Source organism: Ruditapes philippinarum, unplaced genomic scaffold (assembly GCF_026571515.1).
Source record: "Ruditapes philippinarum isolate M1 unplaced genomic scaffold, ASM2657151v2 ctg3688_1_1_1_1, whole genome shotgun sequence".
NCBI lineage: Eukaryota > Metazoa > Mollusca > Bivalvia > Venerida > Veneridae > Ruditapes > Ruditapes philippinarum.
In genome coordinates, this window is record NW_026856468.1 from 77,364 (window position 1) to 99,410 (window position 22,047).

General features: G+C 30.7%; 1 protein-coding gene across 3 annotated transcripts in view; it reads right to left on the reverse strand.

The window, feature by feature from the left end:
- The window catches only part of LOC132746667 (alpha-2Da adrenergic receptor-like), an 87,965-nt gene that overhangs the window by 47,547 nt on the left and 18,371 nt on the right, over positions 1–22,047 (reverse strand). The window contains exon 1 of one of the 3 annotated variants that reach the window (XM_060735890.1): positions 8,056–8,766. The exons of the other annotated variants lie outside the window; for them this stretch is intronic. Coding sequence (XP_060591873.1) covers positions 8,056–8,251 — 196 coding nt within the window. The 5' untranslated portion in view covers positions 8,252–8,766. Of the gene's footprint in view, positions 1–8,055; positions 8,767–22,047 lie in introns of those variants that run through there. 3 annotated transcript variants of the gene reach the window in all.

The following is a 22,047-nucleotide window of genomic DNA, read 5'->3' on the forward strand; positions in this document are numbered from 1 at the left end:
CTACATTACATATTTCAATGAATCTATTGTTATGAAACAAAATGAACAAATATAGTTTGTTATGATGAAAAGAGCTGAAAGATGTTTAGTTTAATATTTACAGTAACTTTCTCTTTTTCATACTTGATAAATTATAACCGATAAATCTCTAACAATCATTCATCTGTAAAATTGTATATCTAATTAATCAGTTAAACCAGTCCTTTTAAATCAATCTCCATGAATCAAAAAAAACTTTAAATATTTTGTCGGAAAAGGGAATATATAAACGTTTAATGCATTGACGCGTGGAAGGTATGAGTCAATCACCATAAACTGACCACAGATCTTCGAGTAAAATTCTGCATTCATGTTAGTTGTACATTTGTATTTGATATATTATTATAAGACAGACATCGATGTATTAAATTCAAACAATTAAGATGAAGATCAAAGAAAAAAAGTCCCGTTCATAACAAGACAGTATCGCGTTTGACCTTATACATGTATTCCCTTTTAAAACTGTCATATATCAAGAGTTTCACTATTTCACCTGGAACAAGGATTAACATGTTGATTATGTATTTACTGTCTATTACTAAACTGAAATATGTCTTGCTTTCAGCTAGTAGTGTTTAAATTAAATAAGCAAGTATTTTAACTTTTTTTATCGATTTGCATTCTTTATATAAAGATAAATTTATTTATTACAATAAACATAAATATATTCCAATGACCAGGGAGCAGCTTAACAGATCAATTTGTTCTGGCATTATATTTGTACCGAGCATTTAAAGAAGCCCAGGAAATACAATTCAATGTCCTCTACAAAAACAAAAAAAAATAAAATAACAGAGGCGACATAACCTCCCCTTGACGCAAGCCAACAGCATATTGAACAAACATTAACACAAGACTTAGTTTTCTGGTACATATCGGTAACTACACTGTATTACAATGTTAACATTTTTAATCCGAAGCAATTTCTTTCAATATAGAAAGCTTCCACCTAAACAATTTAATTACCTAACTATATTTCAAGAACTTTATAACAGCCATATAACATGTTTTGTTGACATTGTCCAGAATACATAACTATTATTCAGCTAAAGCTTTAAAATGAATGATAATAGTATCTAAATTATTGTCAGGTAAGGTCATTTATACCACATAACAGCTAAATATTGTCGAATTATCGCTTCAATTAACATATTTTAGAGCTATCCTGGCAATATGAAAGACAATGCAAAATCTAATATATCATAATATCACAGGGCAACAATTATTTGCGATTATTAATATAAATCCCGGATCAAATTGCTTCATACCCTCGTGTAATAATGTGTCACTTTTCAGCCAGTCTAGTTATTATCATATGATATACGATATATTATTATACTATAATTTACTAAAACCCAAAGTACAATTATCACATTTAGAAATAATACATAGTTATAAGTGAAGCGAACATGTTAAATTCTAGTGTTATACGTGTAACTAGTATGCTTTTTTCATGTTTCATACACTTCAGTTTCTAGGTAAAGCATAATAATATCTGGTCAAAAATAAATCATAACATGATTATCAAACCAGCGACGTGTTTACACAAACAAATACAATGTTAACAAAATCAGCCATTTAAACAAAAGCATCAGAATTTTACAGTACTAGATATTAATTCAAATCAATGTACAATCGTCTCAAAGGATAATTATTTGTCAACAATACCATTTCAGTACCTAATCAAATTGTCATATAAATAACGAACTAATTAAAATAATTGTGAAGCACCATTAACAGTTTTTACGCAAAACTCATTAGAACTCAAGAAGACATGTCTGTTTACAAATTATATGAATATTCTGTAGCACAGACGATAAAAGGGTAAAACATTATGAGAACAAAGATCAGCAAGGTAAAGGCGACGTTCCAACAGAATCCAGCCAAACCAGCAGGACATCCAGAAGACACCAAACTAAAACAGGGAGAGAACACAAGAGCTGAGGAAGGAGGAGACAGTCAAAACATGTTTATGACAGATGCAACACTTATAATGCAGCATACTTAATGAATAAGAACCTTTGAAATGACAAACAGATCAACATTTTTGAAGTCTTCGGGATCTAAACATGGCTACTCAAATGCAGCACGATACCCTAATATAATATCATATCATTCACTAGAAAATATCTAATTTTGAAACTATTCTTTGCCTCTCTCTTCTTAATGATCAAGGATATAATGATCTAATCGATGCTAAGACCACGACCTTCTTATAACTTAAATACAGTTTGTGCAAACTGGATGAATTATCGAGTGATTTAAAAGCTTTTATAATAAACAATCACTGTTGAAGTTACATAATTAAAAAGTTCACTATTTTAAAATTGCTTAAGTTCTTCAAATTCTAGAGAATGACATTCTAGAGAATGAGAGAATGTCTTTATAAAATAACAAACGTTTCATTTGAAATCATCAGGGAATATACATTTATAACATTACGTATTGTTCCGTTGATACTTCAATGTATTGATTCATAACCAATTTATGATTCTGTACTGTAAATCTCTATTACACTGATCATCAATTCAGGTGCAATAAAATTAAAACGGCAGGGGATTTAAATTATAGATATGTTTCATATTGCAGTGATGCACAGAGATAAGTGTTATATAAATAATTATTTTAGAAATTAGTGAACCCTCATTTGAATTTGTTTTAATGTGGAGAAAATCAAATGCCGTATTTTCAAATATGCATTACATGCCATGGGAAAAAGAAATCAAATAAAAAAAACAAGATGTTTCTATGAAGGAAAATAAACTAATGACTGAAAGTGAAGAGTTTGCAGTCACACTTAATTATGTTATAGCTTCTGAAGCAAGCTATGTTGTGAATAAAACAGAGTTTTAATTAAATCAAATGCAAAATATCTGTCTGTTTACAGATACAATATCCTTTGCACAGAGGAAGAAATGTCATAACATCATAAGTTCATCAGTCAGCCAGAATGTAATATCAAACAGTTCAAAGACATTTACATGTACGTGAGGACAATGCTTGAAAGAAAGGAGGATGGTTTCTTTACAATGTTGTTAATTTGATACAATTGCTTTGACAAGATAATACATTATAACAAAAGGGAATCGAATATAAATTACGTATTCAAAGATAACAGTTAATTTAACAGAAAATGATATACAAAGATGAGTGTCGTTTTTTCTCTCGATTTTTTTTTAATTACAGTGTTATTCGAATCACTGTTTCTTTTATAGATAAAACTATTTTGATTATCACATGTGAACAAATTACAACTTGATTATTTCTGAATTACATTTCAACCATCATGGAAAAACAAGTTTTAATATGTTAAAGAATTAAAAGAATGAGTGGTGAAAAAACATGACATCTTATTTCTGAGAATCATAAAAACATATTTAATATAATCAGGGTAGAAAAAAGGATTTAAGTAACTTTTTATTTGTTAAAATGTTCATTCAACTAACAGCAGCCATTGACATAAAACACTTCAATATTGAGATAGTTTAGTTTTTTATGTCCCGGGTAATAACACGTGCGAACATAAAACATTTTCCCACTAGAACCTTATGTTTATGATGTTGAAATATTATCTGAACAAAATTACAAGCTACATTTTATTACATTTATGACTTGCAAAAATTTCAAATATTACCATACATTATTTGTTTGAAATAGTTTACCATTAGATAACTTACAATTACCATGGACTCTGCTTACAACAGCAGCTGACACATGATTGAAAAAAAAACTTATTAGTAAAAGTATTCAGAACTAGTTTGCAACATTTTCTTATTGCTTATTTTCTTATTTTAAATAAAGTAAACTTCAAACAATGTATAATATAAAATTCAGGTTAAAATGTATTTGAACGACTTATTATACAAAATATCCACATTTACTTTTTTAATCATATTTTACAAGTTATTAAACCCAGCCTGAAACATCTGTTATATGAATACAGATTCTGAATAGATAATTGTTAAAAGATTAAAACAAATTTTGTTTTATAAAGACTTTGGTGTTAATGTAGATGCATTATACAATATGAAATACATGGTCAACAAGGAAGGACGAACCCCCACGCGACCCAGGAACACAGAACCACCGGCAAGGAGCCAAGAAGGGCACCATAAATCATGACAGGGCACAAGGCAAGGTGTGATTACTTTTATAATACATACATGTAACAGGAAATAAAAGAAATGATATTGATCAATGGTTACACATAAAGTTGTGCAGTACAGCGATTATCGTTGATACAGATCTAGTGTATCTTAGCTTTTATCGCCATTGCGTGAAACTCTTATTGTCAAAATTTCAAACGCGGGCGTCCAACAGATTTTTTCATCCTGATTAACTTTTGATAACATTTTCAAACAACCTATCAATGCCCTTCAAACGTGTTCCATTTTGTCACCTCTCAAATCTTTTGATATTTTAAAACGCATCGGCTATTATATACTTTCTTTCAATTTTATTTTAATATTTCAGAAATATAATAACAACAATTTACAATTTACAACAATAATAACTCGTCTGAGATTAAAGCAGAATCTACGGTGTTTTGATTGTTCCTTATCAATAAGACTTTAAATGCTAACGATTTGGAATCTTAATTTGTCGATATCGAATGCTTGGATGGTGTCCATAAACCAGGACGGACAAAATACGATATAAAAGATAAAGAAAAGGGAAATTGAACCTTGTTGCACAGATGATATTCGAAACAAGCACATATGAAAATACATAGTACCATGTGTTCATGTACTATGATATCTTTTAATGATTTTAATAAGTTCCATTTCTTATTTCTGAAGTCACATAGACAAAAGTATGTTTAAAATTGATCAGAGGAGTTTATTCACTTGGACAATAATAAGAAATAAGTAACGCCTGGTCAGAGATGACCAGTATGTGTGATAGTTCTCGAGTTTCTTGGCGTCAAAGACATACGTAAGCAAGCTGTGGCAATATGAAACTAAACCAGTAAACACGTCTTTGCTAGCGTCATCATTTTGTCAGTCTTCATTGATGCAGATGAAGTAAAGTCTAGAGGCGTAAAGGCACAATGTTCTAGGTCAAATTTGAGGACTTAACTTTATGAAGGTTGATATGTGAAATTTTTATAGGGTTTATATTTTCATTAGTTACAAATATATTATTAAACAGAAAAAAAAACCTGAAAATGTGTTCTTCTTTCACGACCATTGCACATAGTGGCATCAAGAACTAGATCATCAATGGGTTGTCGTATGACCGTTTCTTGACTTTCTAAATAAAGGTTATTCAATCAGTTATATTCGCACAATGTCATGACAATAATTTATTTTTTTCTTATTAACAATTTAAACATATACTCAAATTCAGCATTTTACAAACATGTTCATCACATCTGATACTTAATAGTTTATCACCACATTGTGTTACATTAGTTACATACGGGTAACATTAGAATATTTGCAAATATGCTCTCTATAATGTTTGAATCCGAATGAATTTACATAAATTTAAAATCATGTCGAATAACATAAAAAAGATTTTAAGGGATACATATACAATTTCATTCGATAAGAACTACAGTTTGTTTTTAAATACATAAATATGGTATAAAAATTTTACTCTCCTTTCTTCTGAAAGGAAAAACGAATGGATATGTTTTTATTGTTGAAATATATCTTCGTTTTAAAGAAAATATAACGGAAATAAAGTAACTTTAATATTCTATTAGCATAAAAAAGTAAATCAGTTTTTAACATTCAGAAGCAATTAATATTTATGTTATATACTACATTTCACAATTGCGGCGGAGGGGTTGTCTTTAATAGTTGAGGCATAAGAATTGCAGCCACCTGAGTCTATGCATCTCTTAGCTGCAGCAGGAAATGTTGTTATGAAACCTGGTGTTGCTTTATAGCTTGTAACACCCGATATAAGCATTTAAAAACCAAACAAACAAAACAAAATTTGAAATTAAAAAAAATTGTAACATAAACTGTTTCTTAAACGCTATACAACATAATATTCGACAGTCATTCAAATTATAAGCACCTATGTTTCTTGTCTATATGATATAATGTTGTTTTTTCTGTAATACTCTCTTCAATTTCTCGCTATATTACATGCATGTACTTGTACTTGTATATGTGAACGACGATGAACTGATGTGTTCAAGTAAATTTTGTTCAATAAACTTCTGTTCAGTTCAGTTCTATAAAATGTTTCAGTATTATCTATCAGAATGTATTCCCTTAAACTTAATTTGTTACTACAGTATCTGTGATGTCATTAGACACTTTGCTAAATTTTATTCATTTAAATGTTCAAATGTATCTATATTCCAACAGCTTCACATATTTTAATTTATATTCAGTATCAAACTCGAAAGCAGATAAATATATGTGTTATGTTATGTTTCTTTGGCATGTTTCGAAATGAAACAAAAACAAATGCACCTGCCGTTAGAACATATCATAGTCATTATGTTTTACATGAATCTTCTCAAAAAAGATCTAATTTACCCTTTCAGCATGACCATTAAATTACGGATATTATCTTTTGTTATATCACATGAATGTTAGTTTAAATAAAATACAACTTAAAAGGAAAAGGGGTAATTTTGCATTCTACGGACCCGTCTTTTGTTAAACATCAAATGACAAAAGAGCGTTTTATCACAAATTAGATGTATTCAAATATCGATAAATATCAAAATTTTGCGTTTGATGTTTTTATACTTTGAAATGATATAAATATTGTAAAACTTCTTGACTTTAGAAAAGAATACATTCATTCTTATATATTTCATTATTATATACGTTTGCTTATTTGGTGTCTGAATAAGAATTCCCTGAAGAAGAAAAACATACTTTCAATACCAAGATTATAAGATTGAAAACAAAGATAAAATAATTTTTTTATCATACCAAAGTACATAAATTGAAAGAATGAAAATACTTAATTTCAGATAGAGCAGGCGTGCATGCTTTATACCTAACAAAATAGAAGTTGAAAAATTGTTAAATATCTCCTTATAATCTGCGAACGTTCAAAACATATTGATAAACATAATTCACTCTCTCCATATATCATTATAAGAGAACAAGTTTTTTTTAAACGTTTTTAAAGTATATTTCTAAAGTTATAATCTTTCTCTATTCTATCACTAATTACTCATATATCTATAGTTGTCATTCATCCGCGTAATTGACAATCCTATTCTTAAACATTCACATTCAAATCAATCTCTACCTCAAGTGAACCTACTTTAAGAAGTCATTCAAGTGTTTTATTGTTTGCCTATTTCATTAATTTTAGAACATCTGTTAATGTAAATATATAGCCAACAATGTCTAGCTCAAATACAAGTTGAAATACCTTTTTACCAATGTTTATTTTCATGAAAACATTGGTTCTTGATATTTTCCTCTACGTTTTGGTATAAAATTTAATCCCCATTATGGCCATTCGATTTTGGATGCAAGTAGAAGTTTACATTTTGCTCTACACGAGAAACTATTTGACAAGATTGTTAAGTGAAATCTCGATAATAGCGGAATTTTCGATGGTCCTTTTATAGACTTTTGCATAGGAAACTGATTAATGTTAATTAAAACGTAAGCAGTTGATATCTACCAAAGTCATCTGCTTATTGTGTGATAACTGTTGCATGTTAGTGTTATCACATATTTTAAAACAATGTTTTCACTTACTCGTGTAGTAAATATACTTAATGATTGAAACTGAAGTTAAATGTTTTGGTTACAAGCTTAAAAAAATCAAAAGAGAGGAAGACAGAATTCTATAAGAATTTCCAGAACGAGAAAATTGAAAATGTTGAAGGCTCGTTTTGATTAAGCCTGTTCATGGAAAGTTCTGGTGCAAGGTAAAGTACACGACCCTAGCACCGGTTTAAGCAGAATTAAACATGTTTAAACAAATCAATAGATGACGCATGATGTAGAGGCTGCATAATCCTTAAATATATTCAATACAGTAATTATTTATTCACTTCAACAAACGAAATAAAATCGTTACCTGCAGCAGAAAGACCTAGGATAAACATGTTTGTAACCGTCCTCAAACCTTTTGACTTTATGACAACAATCCAGAGAGAGGTATTGCCAATTACACTGAATGTAATGATAAAACACAACACTAGAGACTCAATTGTCTTTGATCCCTTGAAACTGTCATTACTGGTGGCTTCGCCATCATCAGTAATCGTCGACATTTAACCTCTTTTGTTGACAATCCTGATCTTTGATAAGCCAGTAATAAGTTGTTTTTTATTCTTTAGCGAAATAAATCAGATAAGCTTTCATTAGAGATTCAACTGTTATGAATTATTTTAAAAAAATGGAAAGCCTTTTTTTTTGTTAGCCCCTGCTGGTTATATTTACAGTTTACATTTGACAGAGCCATTCTTCACATAGAATGGTTAAGTAATATATCCTTATCCAAGCAAATATTGGCAACGCCAACACAAATATTTGCGTATTTACACTTTAACACTATATAAATTCTATCTTACAGACCTTATAGTAAAGACAATTGTTATTTTTAGACAACATTTATTTATTTGATTAGCTAAGTCCATTCTGATTAAACATTTATGAAATATTCATATTGCAGTACATATTGTCTAACAAGGAAAATTCCATTTTTGTAACCCGTCTGTTTCATACTTCTTACAAATTCCGATCATTTAAGTTCCGTTAGTGCATATATAATCCGAACACTTATTTCTGATGGCGAAATTATCTGTAACAATTGCTGAAATGAGGTATAGAAAATCTGTCTGTAATCGTCACGCTTAAAAAAGTTTTGCAAGTTTATCTATTATTTTTTGTTACAGGTACAAATACTACAGCCTTAAGCTTTTGATATTTTATTGTCGTATTCGCCTTGTTAGATATATGTTGTAAACATCAATTTGATTGGGTTAACATTGCTATATAGATAGTTTTGATGGACATAAAGATGCGATTTAATATGTCCCATGTAAAGATTTCAACTCCACTGAGGTCCAAAAGCCTAAATATATAAAGTTTGAATTTCTTATATAGATTCGCTGAAAAACTTACAACAGAAATATTTGCAAAAGATAAGCAAGTAATATACTTAAAACGCATTTTTGTGCCATACGTAGTCCGAGTTGAGTGAAAAAAAAAACGTGGCGACGCTTTTCAATGTTGGGTCATTTTCACTAAACAAATAGTTATTCTGGAAAAACGGAGAGGGCGAATGATCTAAAGTTTTGTAGATAAGTTATAAGTCTAGATGTACACAAATGGAACACCAATCAGACAAGAAATTCCAGTCCAGTCATGTCAAAAAAAACACAGTGGTGTCACTTTAACTTTACACTAAAATTATCGTTTCATTATCAACAGAACATATCACTTTTATATTGTATCATTTTGCCAATCAATAGGCTTGGCCACTTTTGCAATTTCTGACGAAAGGGTTTAAACAGATACCAAAGTTATAGTGACAAATTCTTATTTAGAACTGTATTGCTGGACCCATTTAATCCTTACCATGCCAAATATCTTAAATGGAAGCTACCGTATTTCGATGATATAAAAACCATTTATCACTTTCATGAAAATTTTCGAAATATGTACTGATTTTGAATAGTGAATAATGGCACGGATTTCCCTGTGGATCTTTGTCTGCACTGGTCAAATGGGTAGTTTATGTAGGTACCAGCCGGCTATGGGTAAAACTATATTCGTTTACCGGATAACTTACTTAAAAGCACATTAAACCTCAGAAATCCATGTTTTTCCACTTCTCTTGAAATGTCAAGCATGAGTTTAATAATGATTTATAGTACATGTATATTAGTTGTCCAACAACTGAAAAAGGATCACTGATTGTACAGTAACGTGTCAAACAGGTAGCAAAATGTAAACAAAATGATATTTTGACTTACATACAAAATACTTATTCACTGTAATCATACTTATTGCCAACATACCAAAAGAAGCAACAGATAGTTCAACTTTGTGGCAAAGAAGTAAATTTTTAGAAAATGTAACAAGATACCAAAACTTAAACAGAAAAGGTTCTGAGTAATAAAAATGATTGCATTTCTGAGACGTAATGGGCCTTTAACAACGAGATGACTTTCTTGAAATAAGAACCATTCATTATTTGCAATAGCACGGATATTACAGGGCTTTAACTATTTTCAGACAGCTTTAAAATTATTTTAATAAACCAATCTATATATTATCATCTCTTTCAGATAATGTCAGTTTAAAAGCTTTATGTATCGTCTCTACTAAGTACATGCTGAAATATCGTTTAACAACGTATATGCATCCTGTGAATTCTTGCACTTTTAGTTTATACAAATTTATTTTAGTTCGATTGTGTTGGAAGCTATAAGCTTATTTAAACACTCTCGAATCCGTCCCTGGAACCAACCAGTACTAAGCAATGAATGTAAAGTTTCTTGCTCAAGGAAACAACGGCTTGTCCCTGACAGGGTTTGAACCCACATGGTCAGCAGTCCTTAGATTACTAGTCAGACGCGTTAACCACTTGCACTTTTCAAAAAGGTATGTGTTTGATTTTTTAAAAAAATGTTTTCACTGTTTCAAATACAGTTAGTCTATGGCAATAAATTAAATTTAATTTAGGTATTTGAGTATTTTGGTGAAAAGAATAATATTTTCTTCTGAAAACTTACTCTTTACATCACAATTATATAACGTTTCTCGCCTTCAATTCGTTTTTCACAGATTTTACTTTTATACGCAATTACGTCTATCGACATGTAGACATAAGTATGTGATGAAAATATATGACCTCTTCATTAAAAGTACCTTTGTAGCGAAAATAAATCTTTTAATTCTGAGAAATCATTCAGTTTATACAGTTTATAATATCAATTTTGCAAAGAATCATATTCAAGAAAATGTATATCATTTTCAATCAGCCGATCAAAATTCCCCAAAGAAAATATTTATCATCATTCGGCACAAGTGGTTAAGTTTATTTTAGTTCATTTAATTGTAGGTGAATGAAAAATGTGTTTAGAGCATGAAATTATAAGGAAACGGTGTAATTTCACATGTTATCAAAACAAACAAACAAAAAACAAAACAAAAAAAAACAAACAAAAAAAACATGAGAATACATTATGACAGGGATATATTAATTGTCAATAAAATTTAGAAGTGTGCGTTCAATGTTTACATACCCATCGCCGGTAAAGTAATAACATTTTATGTACAATGATTACCATATTCTTCATTTATTTGATTGTCGTATGTTGTTTCGTTTGTCGTGTTTTCTTGTAGTTTCTTGTTTTTCGATTGAAAAGGAGATTGAATCATACATCTTTTTTACAATCAAGCTGTGTTTACATGTATCTCTGTGTAAGGATGTATAGTTGGTATATGAGGAACTTATTTTATTTGCACCAAAAATTGATTTGAATAAGAAGTACATTAACTTTGCGTAAAATATTAAAAACCTTAAATATATTTCAGTAATGTTAAATCATTTCCTGTATAATATTTTTAACATGGTATGCATATTATTTGATATAACTACATGGTATAAACTTTGAAGCTAGTGACGGACGTTTTGTCCAGAAGTTTGGCAGGAAATTATGATAAAGTGAAATATATATTTAACGTCAATGCTGATTTTTTCTAATTTTTACTTTTTTATCATTTTTTCCATCTATGGGCTTGTACAGGCGTATATTATCGTACTTGTGTTTGGTATACACAGGTCGGCAAAACGCAACTCATCCTAAAATCTTTGTTAATTGTTTTTGGTGGGGTTGTTGTTGTTTTTTTCTTTTCTTTTTTGCCGGCAAATCTACAACTTTCACCTTGTGAGTCAATAATTTATCGCTTATTTATCAATTGTCAACATTCTTGCGTATAATTATTGTGTTACTAATTCATCAATACAAAACAACCCATCATTAAAACAAGTCGTATTGTTTAGATAATTTATATATCAAATACCTTAATTAGCTAACAAAATGTTCAATTAAGTGGTTTGATCAATTTTGTGCCAACAGTACGTGCCTTAGGCGCTCAAATGTATCATTGTAATGAAACGGAAAATAAATTGAAAAATAATCAAAATACAGAATATATTTATTGGAAAGAGCTAAAGTTGCAACATAATTATGTTCTTATCATTATTTTCATCAAGTTATCGTGTATTTTGTAACATGAATAAATATCCCCTCCCCCTGGTTTCTTCGGGTATAAACATCTCATGTTTAGGTTGTAAAGAAACGAAAGAAAAAAAACAAATACATGACAAGTTGCAAAAGGAGCGAAGTGAAATTGCTATAAAACTCAATGACTTTAGTATAATACTGAATTGTATCGGTCGGGTACATGAGTACCCATCTGTCAAACCTTTATTGTCCGAATCCAAGAGAATCAGTTTAGTATCCGACAATGTATATAGCATATTTGACTTCACTCTACCAAATATTTGAAAATTTGACAGACCTTTGTTACTTCGACTGCAATAAAGAACGTATATGAGGTTGGACGAAGTATAATGTGATTTGAATGTTTAGTAATGAATGTTTTGACTAGGTAAATAAAAACTAGTCTTGATTGAGTGTTTAAATATAGAATTTTCTGACTCATTGCAAAATGATAACGCGGAAAACCAAGATCAGACGGCAAACTATGACCAGACGGCTCTGGTGTGTCGGCAGGTGTTGGGCTGCCTTGGTACAAGTTCTAAATAACCCATTTACCATATTCATATTTTTATAACTTAATCTATACTTAAATACTCTTCCAAGCCAAAACAATCTTTTCCATATTTAAGATGTACATTAACCATTTTATAGGAATTACAGGCTTAACTTGGATTGAATTAATGTGTGTATGCCAACCTTTGAATCTATTAAAGGGATAAAACAGTAATCACAAATCAGAAATAAATGAATATTAAGTATAATGTATCATTTTATCTCGTATATAGACAAAGTGCTCTGCAAAATGACGTGTACCGTCATTCCATCTTGGCGATCAATAAATAAATTATAAAGAACATTGTTGTGCTATTTATAAACATAAAAAATCGTTGTCAGGAGTTCATATGGAAAAAAAAGCTAACATAAGTCATTGCTTGTTGAAAATTAAAACCATGGTTTATATATAAGTTAAAAAATATTATTTCCTTTAATCGATTCATAAAATTGCATCAATTTGACATGACATTGATTTCATTTTTTTTCCTAAAAAAATGGCAATGAAAACGGACCAATCTTTGAAATAGTTTAACATTTAGCATTCATTAGTAGCAAAAGACAAATAGCCTATTACTTTTCGTAATGGATTCATAAAAATGTATCACTTTGATACGACATTTATATCAATGTTTAAAAAAATGGCAATGAAAACCAACCAATCATTGATATTTCTGATAATTCGCTCATTGCGCTCTTCCTGAGTACTAGTATTGGTCACTTATTCTGAAAAATTATTAAAAATGAAAAGCGTTACAACGCTCTTTATTAAAACCGAGCTAAGAATAGCACGAAATGGCTTTATTTCTGAGTATACTAATTTTCTTAATTATATAGAGGATATTTGTTTGTTTCAGTGTAAGATCGAAAAATATTTCACCGAGTGAACACCAGATGCAATATTTTCAACGAGTGGCGTAGCCACGAGTGAAAATATAATAGCTGGTGTTCACGAGTGAAATATTATTTGATCTTACATGTAAAACAAACAAATTTTCTGTTTATTTCATGATTTTCTAACGATTTTTACAAAATTTTACTGATTTTTGCCGCGTAACGTCATGCTCTTATCTTCATGACGTCATCAAATAATGACGTCACAATGTTGAAGCAAAATATAATTCCATGATTATTTTTAGATTTTAGATGTTTTTCAGCACAACGTTCGTAAATATTTACGAACTACAGTTATCACGTACATTTTTTATTATGATTGACTACATTTCCGCTGAAAAAACATTCATTAATGATAAATATTTTATTTTTACGCCACATATAGTTCGGCTACTGTGAAATTATATTTGGTAATCATTACTGTGAAATTATCAGAATATAATTAATCGTTATAATTCAGTAATCTACTGCAAAACATGAAATAACTTTTACATATCTATGTTTTCTAACATGTCCCAGCTGATCTATGAAAGAATATCAACATTTTAAGTTTAGGATAATGGATCTCAGTGGAGCTCTTGTAAATGTTTTACAATAAACTTTATCAATTATTATTCGAAATGAAACAAAATTGACAATAATATCCAATTAGCATTATTTACAGGAAGAAACTTTTGAATTTTCTCTACAAACTCACAGACGCTTGGTCCCCAACGTGATACGCCCTTGTTAACGAGGTTGAATGACGTCATTCAAAGCACGTGACTCATCAGACTGGTGTGATAAATTATGACTTTTATAGAGTAAGGTTGGAGCGCCACACTTAATACTGTGTTCCGGTATATACCGGACAAGGCGCTTGAATAATTAAATGCTAAAATCTTGCCTTTTTACCCAAACGGAATGAATTTTAAAAGGTCTAATTCATCTTTTTACGCCAATTAATGTATGATTATGAATGAAAAAGGTAGATCTAATTATCGTTGAAAAAAAGATTTGTTTATTTTGTGATCATGATTTCTGCAAGCGTTTAGAGGTACTGCTCCAATCCTGAAATGAGTTCAATCCCTTCTATAAACATCGGTACAAAAAAAAAAATTAAGTCTAGTATACGCTTTTACCAATGTTTAAGTGTTGTGTGTTAGACGGACAAAAAAGACAACACGTGCAGCCTAGACAAAAGCATCCGTTAAGTTTGTCAACCTTGAAGATAACAAAATGTATTTTAAAACATTTTAACTTGTATGTTTATTTTCTGTTATCACATTCAAGCATTTTTCGTATAACAAATTTTGAGTTCATATACATACAATACAACTTTTCCGGCTGAAGACCGGTCTGTTTTCAGTTTGACTTCCTGTTACAGGGAAGAACTGAATTTATGTAAAAATTTCATATAGATGCCGTTAAAATGGTGTCTTACTAAATTACATGTCATATTCAACACACAACATATATTCAGGTAACGTCCTATAGTATAAGTTCCGTTCATTAAAACATTAAAAAAATCATATTAAAATAAAATTGGAACTTTGCAAAACTAGCTCATTACATCAATAGGCAATGGCGCTTACACAATGAAAAGCCTTATCAAATTTCATATGTATAACACCAAAAGATCGAAACGATATAAATAGTGTTTAGATTAATTATCAAAGCATCTTACTAACCTTCAAACAGTCACAAACAGTAGTAGCAAACCAAATATTTCCGTTTTACAAATCACTAAGTCTTATAATGAATCTATATTGAGTAAAGTCTTTTATCTTTTTTTTCTTCTTCATTATCTACTTGAAGAGGCCCCAAGAGGTCCGCAAACCTATATATTCCTGCAGACAAGAGGTTATAGTAGATTTAAATAAATAACCATAAATACCAGATACCTTAAACTCCTCACGGTGATAACCTCCCTTGGCAGATTTTACTGATCAAGGGGGTCATTGCGTAGGAGATTACAAAACAGAATATAAATAAAGCTCTGTCATAAACTCTTTTCCTATTTGGTTAAAAATGACTTTAACCAACAATGCTTTCAATTTACATACTAAGTAATGAAACAACATTACTAGAAGTTTAAGATTTATAAATACTGGAAGCTATCATCTTACAATATCAGCTTCTATCAGTTGTGAATATGAATTAATTTATTAATTTATAATAAGATAATTGCGCATTTAATTTTAAATGTGACCTTAATGGGAAACTTATCTATCGCTGATTTGCTAATCTGTAAGACCCCTGCCAGCTTGACCGGCAGGCGGGTAATGTCAATTTAGGTATAAAGACCTAGATCTTTGTCGTTGAACTAGATCTTGTATCACTGTGTTAAATCTTATCACCACGATATTTACAACTATTTTCTGAAGAAAAATAAAGAATTTCAAAACAGAAAGAAAAAAAGAAGAAGAAAAAAGTCTCTATGTATGCATTGTATATGTTTTGCGCTAGATTACGATAAGAAGGGTTCGTAGATGTAGCTAGAAATAAGGTATCTGCTTTGAGAGAAGATCGTTAAATGACGTCACACGGATGAAGGTCTGCGTGACTGCATGGTCGCAACTTTTCCGCCTACTTCATACTTATGTAACGAACAAATTCAGCAGCTATGATAAGACTTGCAAATACATGTATGTAGTCTTACCAGTGCCATGTGTGCGTGATGCTCAAGTTTCTATATATGTTTCTTTTTTTATTTCATTTTTGTTCCACTCGTTAGAAACTAACTACATTTCAAGCGATTTTTTAAAATTTTTATTTAACATTTTAAAAATCAAACAATTTTAAGCACACTACGCTTACGATATATTAATTTAATATATGGATCAATATATAACACACTTCATTTCATTATATTTCTTACATTTCTGATAATGCTTTTTCCTGATGTTTGACGTTTTCACCAAACTTAACACAACTTAACCTATGCACAAAAATATTTTATCTCATACATGAAACAAAACTGGTAAAATAAGAAAAAGATACATAAAACACTCAAATGTAATATTTTTACCTGACTATGATACGGGCATCTAAATGCATGAAACAACACTGACACGGACGCTCTGCCTACTGTCCTAACAAGGCACATTAAAATATGACGTTTTACTTTGTGATTCATTTATTAGGCTTCAGTCTGCTTTACATATTTTTTCGCACTGTTATTAATTTTTATGTTGGCTCAAGTTATCGTCCTTGGACAGTACTTCGGCAAAAATGCCCCCAGGTTAATATGTGAAAACAACGGGTGAAATATATCTCCAATATTTAACGCATAAAAAACGTTTTTGAAACGTTCATGTTTTGCAAAATTCAAATAATTTTGTTATATACATAAAATGAGAAGAAAAAAAAACTTTAAACTCAAAATTTCCAAGAAGTTATATATGATCATTTAAAAATTTCATAGCGGACTTAAAAAGACGTAAACTGATAACCCGCTTGGTTTGCGTTACTAATGTTGTATATTAACCAGTTCAAGACATTTTTTGAAAATTAGCCTCCTTATCAATAAGGCAAAGGCATATTTTTAAGTCTGCCCTTTAATAAAAGGGCGGACATCTATTTGTCCCTTTTTCGTATAAGAAGGGGAATCCTGTGATGCGTGTATGTGGTCGCACGGTCACTTTCCTTCAAACATGTCCCCGATGCATGCATGTGGTCGCATGGTCGAAAATCTCTAATATAATGACATTGACAATGTTAACAAAGGCGTTTTGGTCTAAATTTTAAAATCATAACTAGAAGAAATAAAATCTTATTTAGGAGCAGCTTCCAAAGACTGAATACATAATAATAAAGTTTTTATCAACTTCTAACAATCAATTATGCAAAGTTCTGTTGAAGCCTCACGTCATTTGCAATGTTATCAAGGGAGGTCACTCTTATCGACTCTTTTGTGAACGCGAAAGTAACCCCCCTTTGGAATCCTTATACCATTTGCAACATTATCAGGGGAGGTCACTCTTACCGACTATTTTTTAAACGCAACAGTCACCTCCCTTTTAAACCAAAACGCCATTTGCAATGTTATCAGGGGAGGCTACTCTAATAAACTCTTTTTTGATGGCAAGAGTTACTTCCCTTTAGAACGCTTACACCATTTGCAATGTTTTAAGGGGAGGTTACTCTAATCAACTCTTTTTGGAGTGCAACAGTCACCTGCCTTTGAACCCTTACGCCATTTGCCATGTTTTCAGGGAGGTCACTTTAACCGACTCTTTTATTTAGCGCAACAGTAACTTCCCTTTTGAACCTTTACACCATTTGCAGTATTATCAGGGGAGGTCACTCTAATCAACTCTTTTTTGAGCGCAACAGTTATCTCCCTTTGAACCCTTACGCCATTTGCAATATTATCAAGGGAGGTCACTCATATCAACTCTTGTTTTGGCATGCAACAGTTACCTCCCTTTGATTACTTACGCCATTTTAGGGTCATTCTAACTTACTCTTTTTTGAGCGCTACAGTTACCTCTCTTTGAACCCTTACGCCATATGCAATGTTATCAGGGGAGGTTACTCTAATAAATTCTTTTCTGAAGACAACAGTTACCTCCCTTTAGAACCCTTATGCCATTTGCAATGTTTTATGGGGAGGTCACTTTAAATCAACTCTTTTTTGGAGCGCAACAGTAACCTCCCTTTGAATCTTTATTCCATTTGCAATATTTTCAGGGGAGGTCACTCTAACTGACTCTTTTTTAACGAACGCAAAAGTAACATCCCTTTTGAACCCCTTCACCATTTGCAATGTTTATAGGGGAGGTAACTCTAACCGTTTTATTTTTTAGAGCAACACGATCGAGTTATAGCTTTTGTCACACAATTGCATAAAAATAGTGAAAAGTACACAAGAAAACGAATTTATCTGGTATTATCAGTTATATACAAAGTTTATAATTTTCATGTACTTAATATATATATTTGAGAAATATTTATTTAACCGCTAACAATTGAATGGTTTGTTCATAATAAATGTTTGTCAAAGTATTTTAGATAAGAAGGCTCTCTTTCGGTTGTTTTCGGATTTAAGGTATTCTTTTGTTATTTCCAAAGGTGTTGCAAATCTGTTGATTCGGGTATTTCGTATAAAAAAACGTTGTCATTTATAAGCTTTCAATTAAAATTTCGATTGGAACAAACTTCAATAACTTAAATGTTTTTCTTTGAGCTAAAACGACATTCACAGTAATAGAATTGAAAGAATCACATGAAGTAAAAAAATGAACTGAGACTAAAAAAGTGAGTACGAAATAAATTGTTTTGTTTGTTTGTAGTTCTTATTTACTTCTTCCTTACTTTTAAAGGATTTACTTCAGACTTAAGATTTTGTCTCGATTAAAATACTTTGTATTTGCCAACATATGCATTTGATTTTAATATTAAAAAATTTAAACGTAAAATTCAATACTAGGCTCAATATCATAATTCTTATGATTCTTTTCCCTTGTTTCCTAAGATTCAATATACAAATAAACCAGTTTTAGTTCGGCCGAGTATCTTTTTCAGAGATATTTCTTGTTTGAATTCGAACTATTTTCTAAAATTCATCGGAATACTCATTGTTTTTATTGTTTTTCTGATATCACGTAATTTTGTATATATAATAATAAGTTTTAGTGTTTTAAAATCTTACCACTTATTACAGTTATTTTAGCATAGATATTCTCGGTAGAAATCTACCTTTGCCACCAGTATAAAGCCAGGCCAGCTTGCACATCCATACAGTCTGACAAGGGTCTGTACTATAAGTAACTCATTATTTAAGCTTTGATATTGAAATCCCTTATAATTAAACTTTGGATGGACTGTTCTATATTTAAAAATGGGCAAATCCGTTACATACATTCATCAGGCTAAGTTTATAACTTTACGGCTCCGATTAGAGTCTTGATAGTTGAACATAATTGGAATGATTCGGAACATAATATATCTACTATTAAGTGAATAAGTCAATAGTGGAAAGCCTGGTCAATCATAATTAATTATCTTGAAAGTATTTAGTATCATACGTTAAAAGAAGCCACGAAAGAATTATCTATGGGTGTAGGTGGTAAGTGTGAAATACATAATCTTGATATAGCATATCTTTTAACGTTGTTGGCGGTGTCGGAGTGCTCCGTAAAGATGTATGTTGTAACTATGTAAAGACTGTTTTAATATAAAAGTTGATCAGAGCTCAGTGGGGTTTTGTAAATGTGTCTCTAAGATATGTATATATTTGCTGGCAAAGTTATTGCTTTAGAGTAAAACAATAAAACAGTATGACAACCCTCGTATATAGCAGATAATATATTGCACTTAACCAAATATTACAATTCATCATATAAATGGTCGTCCAATATCACTTAGAACTCTTTCAAAATTGGTTTTCAAAGAAAGGTTTATAGAAATTATCCAAATGGTACATTTCTGTTGTTAATGACAATTACTGATACTTTAATGTTTAATTATCCGCAGAAAGTTTAATTATCCGCAGATAAGTCGTTAAAATTAAATAAATTATATATTGTACCTTGAGGATCAGTACAAATAATGACGAGATGATATCACAAACGATTTTGTGTATTCTTATCTTTTTTAAAACATTCAACAAATTATAATTATTTGATAATAATCCGCCAGGCGTATACCATTAAGAGTTCTAATGCAGTTGAATCCCTACTTCAAAAGCAATGAAACCACTATTAGTGATAATAAATCAGATATATATTAATAAGGTTTTTATTTTATGAAATGAAATAGAATAATAGATGTTTTAACCAAATGTCTTGAAATATAAATATACGAGTATTAGATAAATGGTTTGGGGTAGAAAAAACAATCTAATTTGAATATTTCGTTACATTTAACACCATCATTGGACTGACATATATACAGAACTGAAATATTGTATTGCAGATAGTCGTAAAGTCATTTATTTCATAAGAACTGAGATACTAAGTATATTACCAATGAAATTTCAGCGTTTTGAAGCACGTTACGTCAGATCGGACCAAATCTGATCAATTTAGACTCGTTTCAATTTCAAGAGTCCGAACAATCCATAACGCATATTGTATCCCAAAAAACTTCGATTTCTTTTTCTATTTCAAGTCCAAAATATCAATATCAAATGCATATCGTACCCCATATAAACTCGTTTTCATTTTCAGAGTCCAAAATATCTATATCTAATGCATATATTACAACAACTAACGTTATTTTCATTGCAAGGGTCAAAACATTCATATCAATTAATGAAAGTGCTTTAAGAAAAAAAGTTCTTTCAAAATGTCAAAAAGAAATGTAAAATAGAGAGTACATTTGCAATTTTCTGAACAATACAACTTTTCTATCGGACTAAAGCACAGCTGCAAAACCTAGGCTCCTACTGAAATCGTCCGTCCAAAAGTTTTGTATAATAACCTCACAATATTCATTTCTGTTTGCTGTTTGAATCGCCTACATATTTGCCAAATTTATCTCAAAAAAGCGTTTTCTCAATAATATATAATGTAATTGTTTTCTGTAAATACATGTTTTTGTACTCGCCTTTTAGCAGTCATAAAATGAAATAACCAGCGGATATATTTGTTGCCATTTAAAAATTTCCCAATAATATCAACTTCAAATACAAATATAATCATTCGTAAATATATACGGAGACGCATTTAATGATAATTTTCACATTTTTCCTATACCTATGACCACCATTGTGAACATTTATCATACTTTTAACAAATGAGCCGGGTCACGACAAAACCAACGCAATGCTTTTGCGACAAGCATGGATCAAGACCAGCCTGCGCATTCGCGCAGTCTGATCAGGATCCATGATGTTCGCTTACCAACTCTATTACAAGTAGAGGAACTGATAGCGAACAGCATGGATCCTGATCAGACTGCGCGGATGCGCAGGCTGGTCTGGATCCATGCTGGTCGCAAACGCACTATGTTGGTTTTGTCATACTTAAAACAAATCATGAATATACTTTTATTGTAATATGATGCTATATACTGTTGAAACAGTCAATTTATAACTCCCCACTATGGGGCCCATGAACAGACTTACTCAAACCAGGTCTTTAACAGTTTCAATACTGCCGTGTTGGGCTTTCTTTAGGGATCCTGTTTTTCTCTATTTTTGTTAAATAAGTATTTATTGACACGGCATATATGAAGGATATGATTGTATGAGCTACTTGATTTAATTGTATTTTCGTTAGGATAAGGAGCGCATGCTCAGATGTAAAAACAAAAAATTCTGTAAGTAAAACAAGGTAATACTGTATGAAAAGTTGGTATATACCCCGTCATTGCCAACCTGTTCTTTCCTTGAGCAAGAAATTTTACACTCATAGCTCAATACCGGTTGGTTTCATGACCGGCTTCAAGCTTTTAGC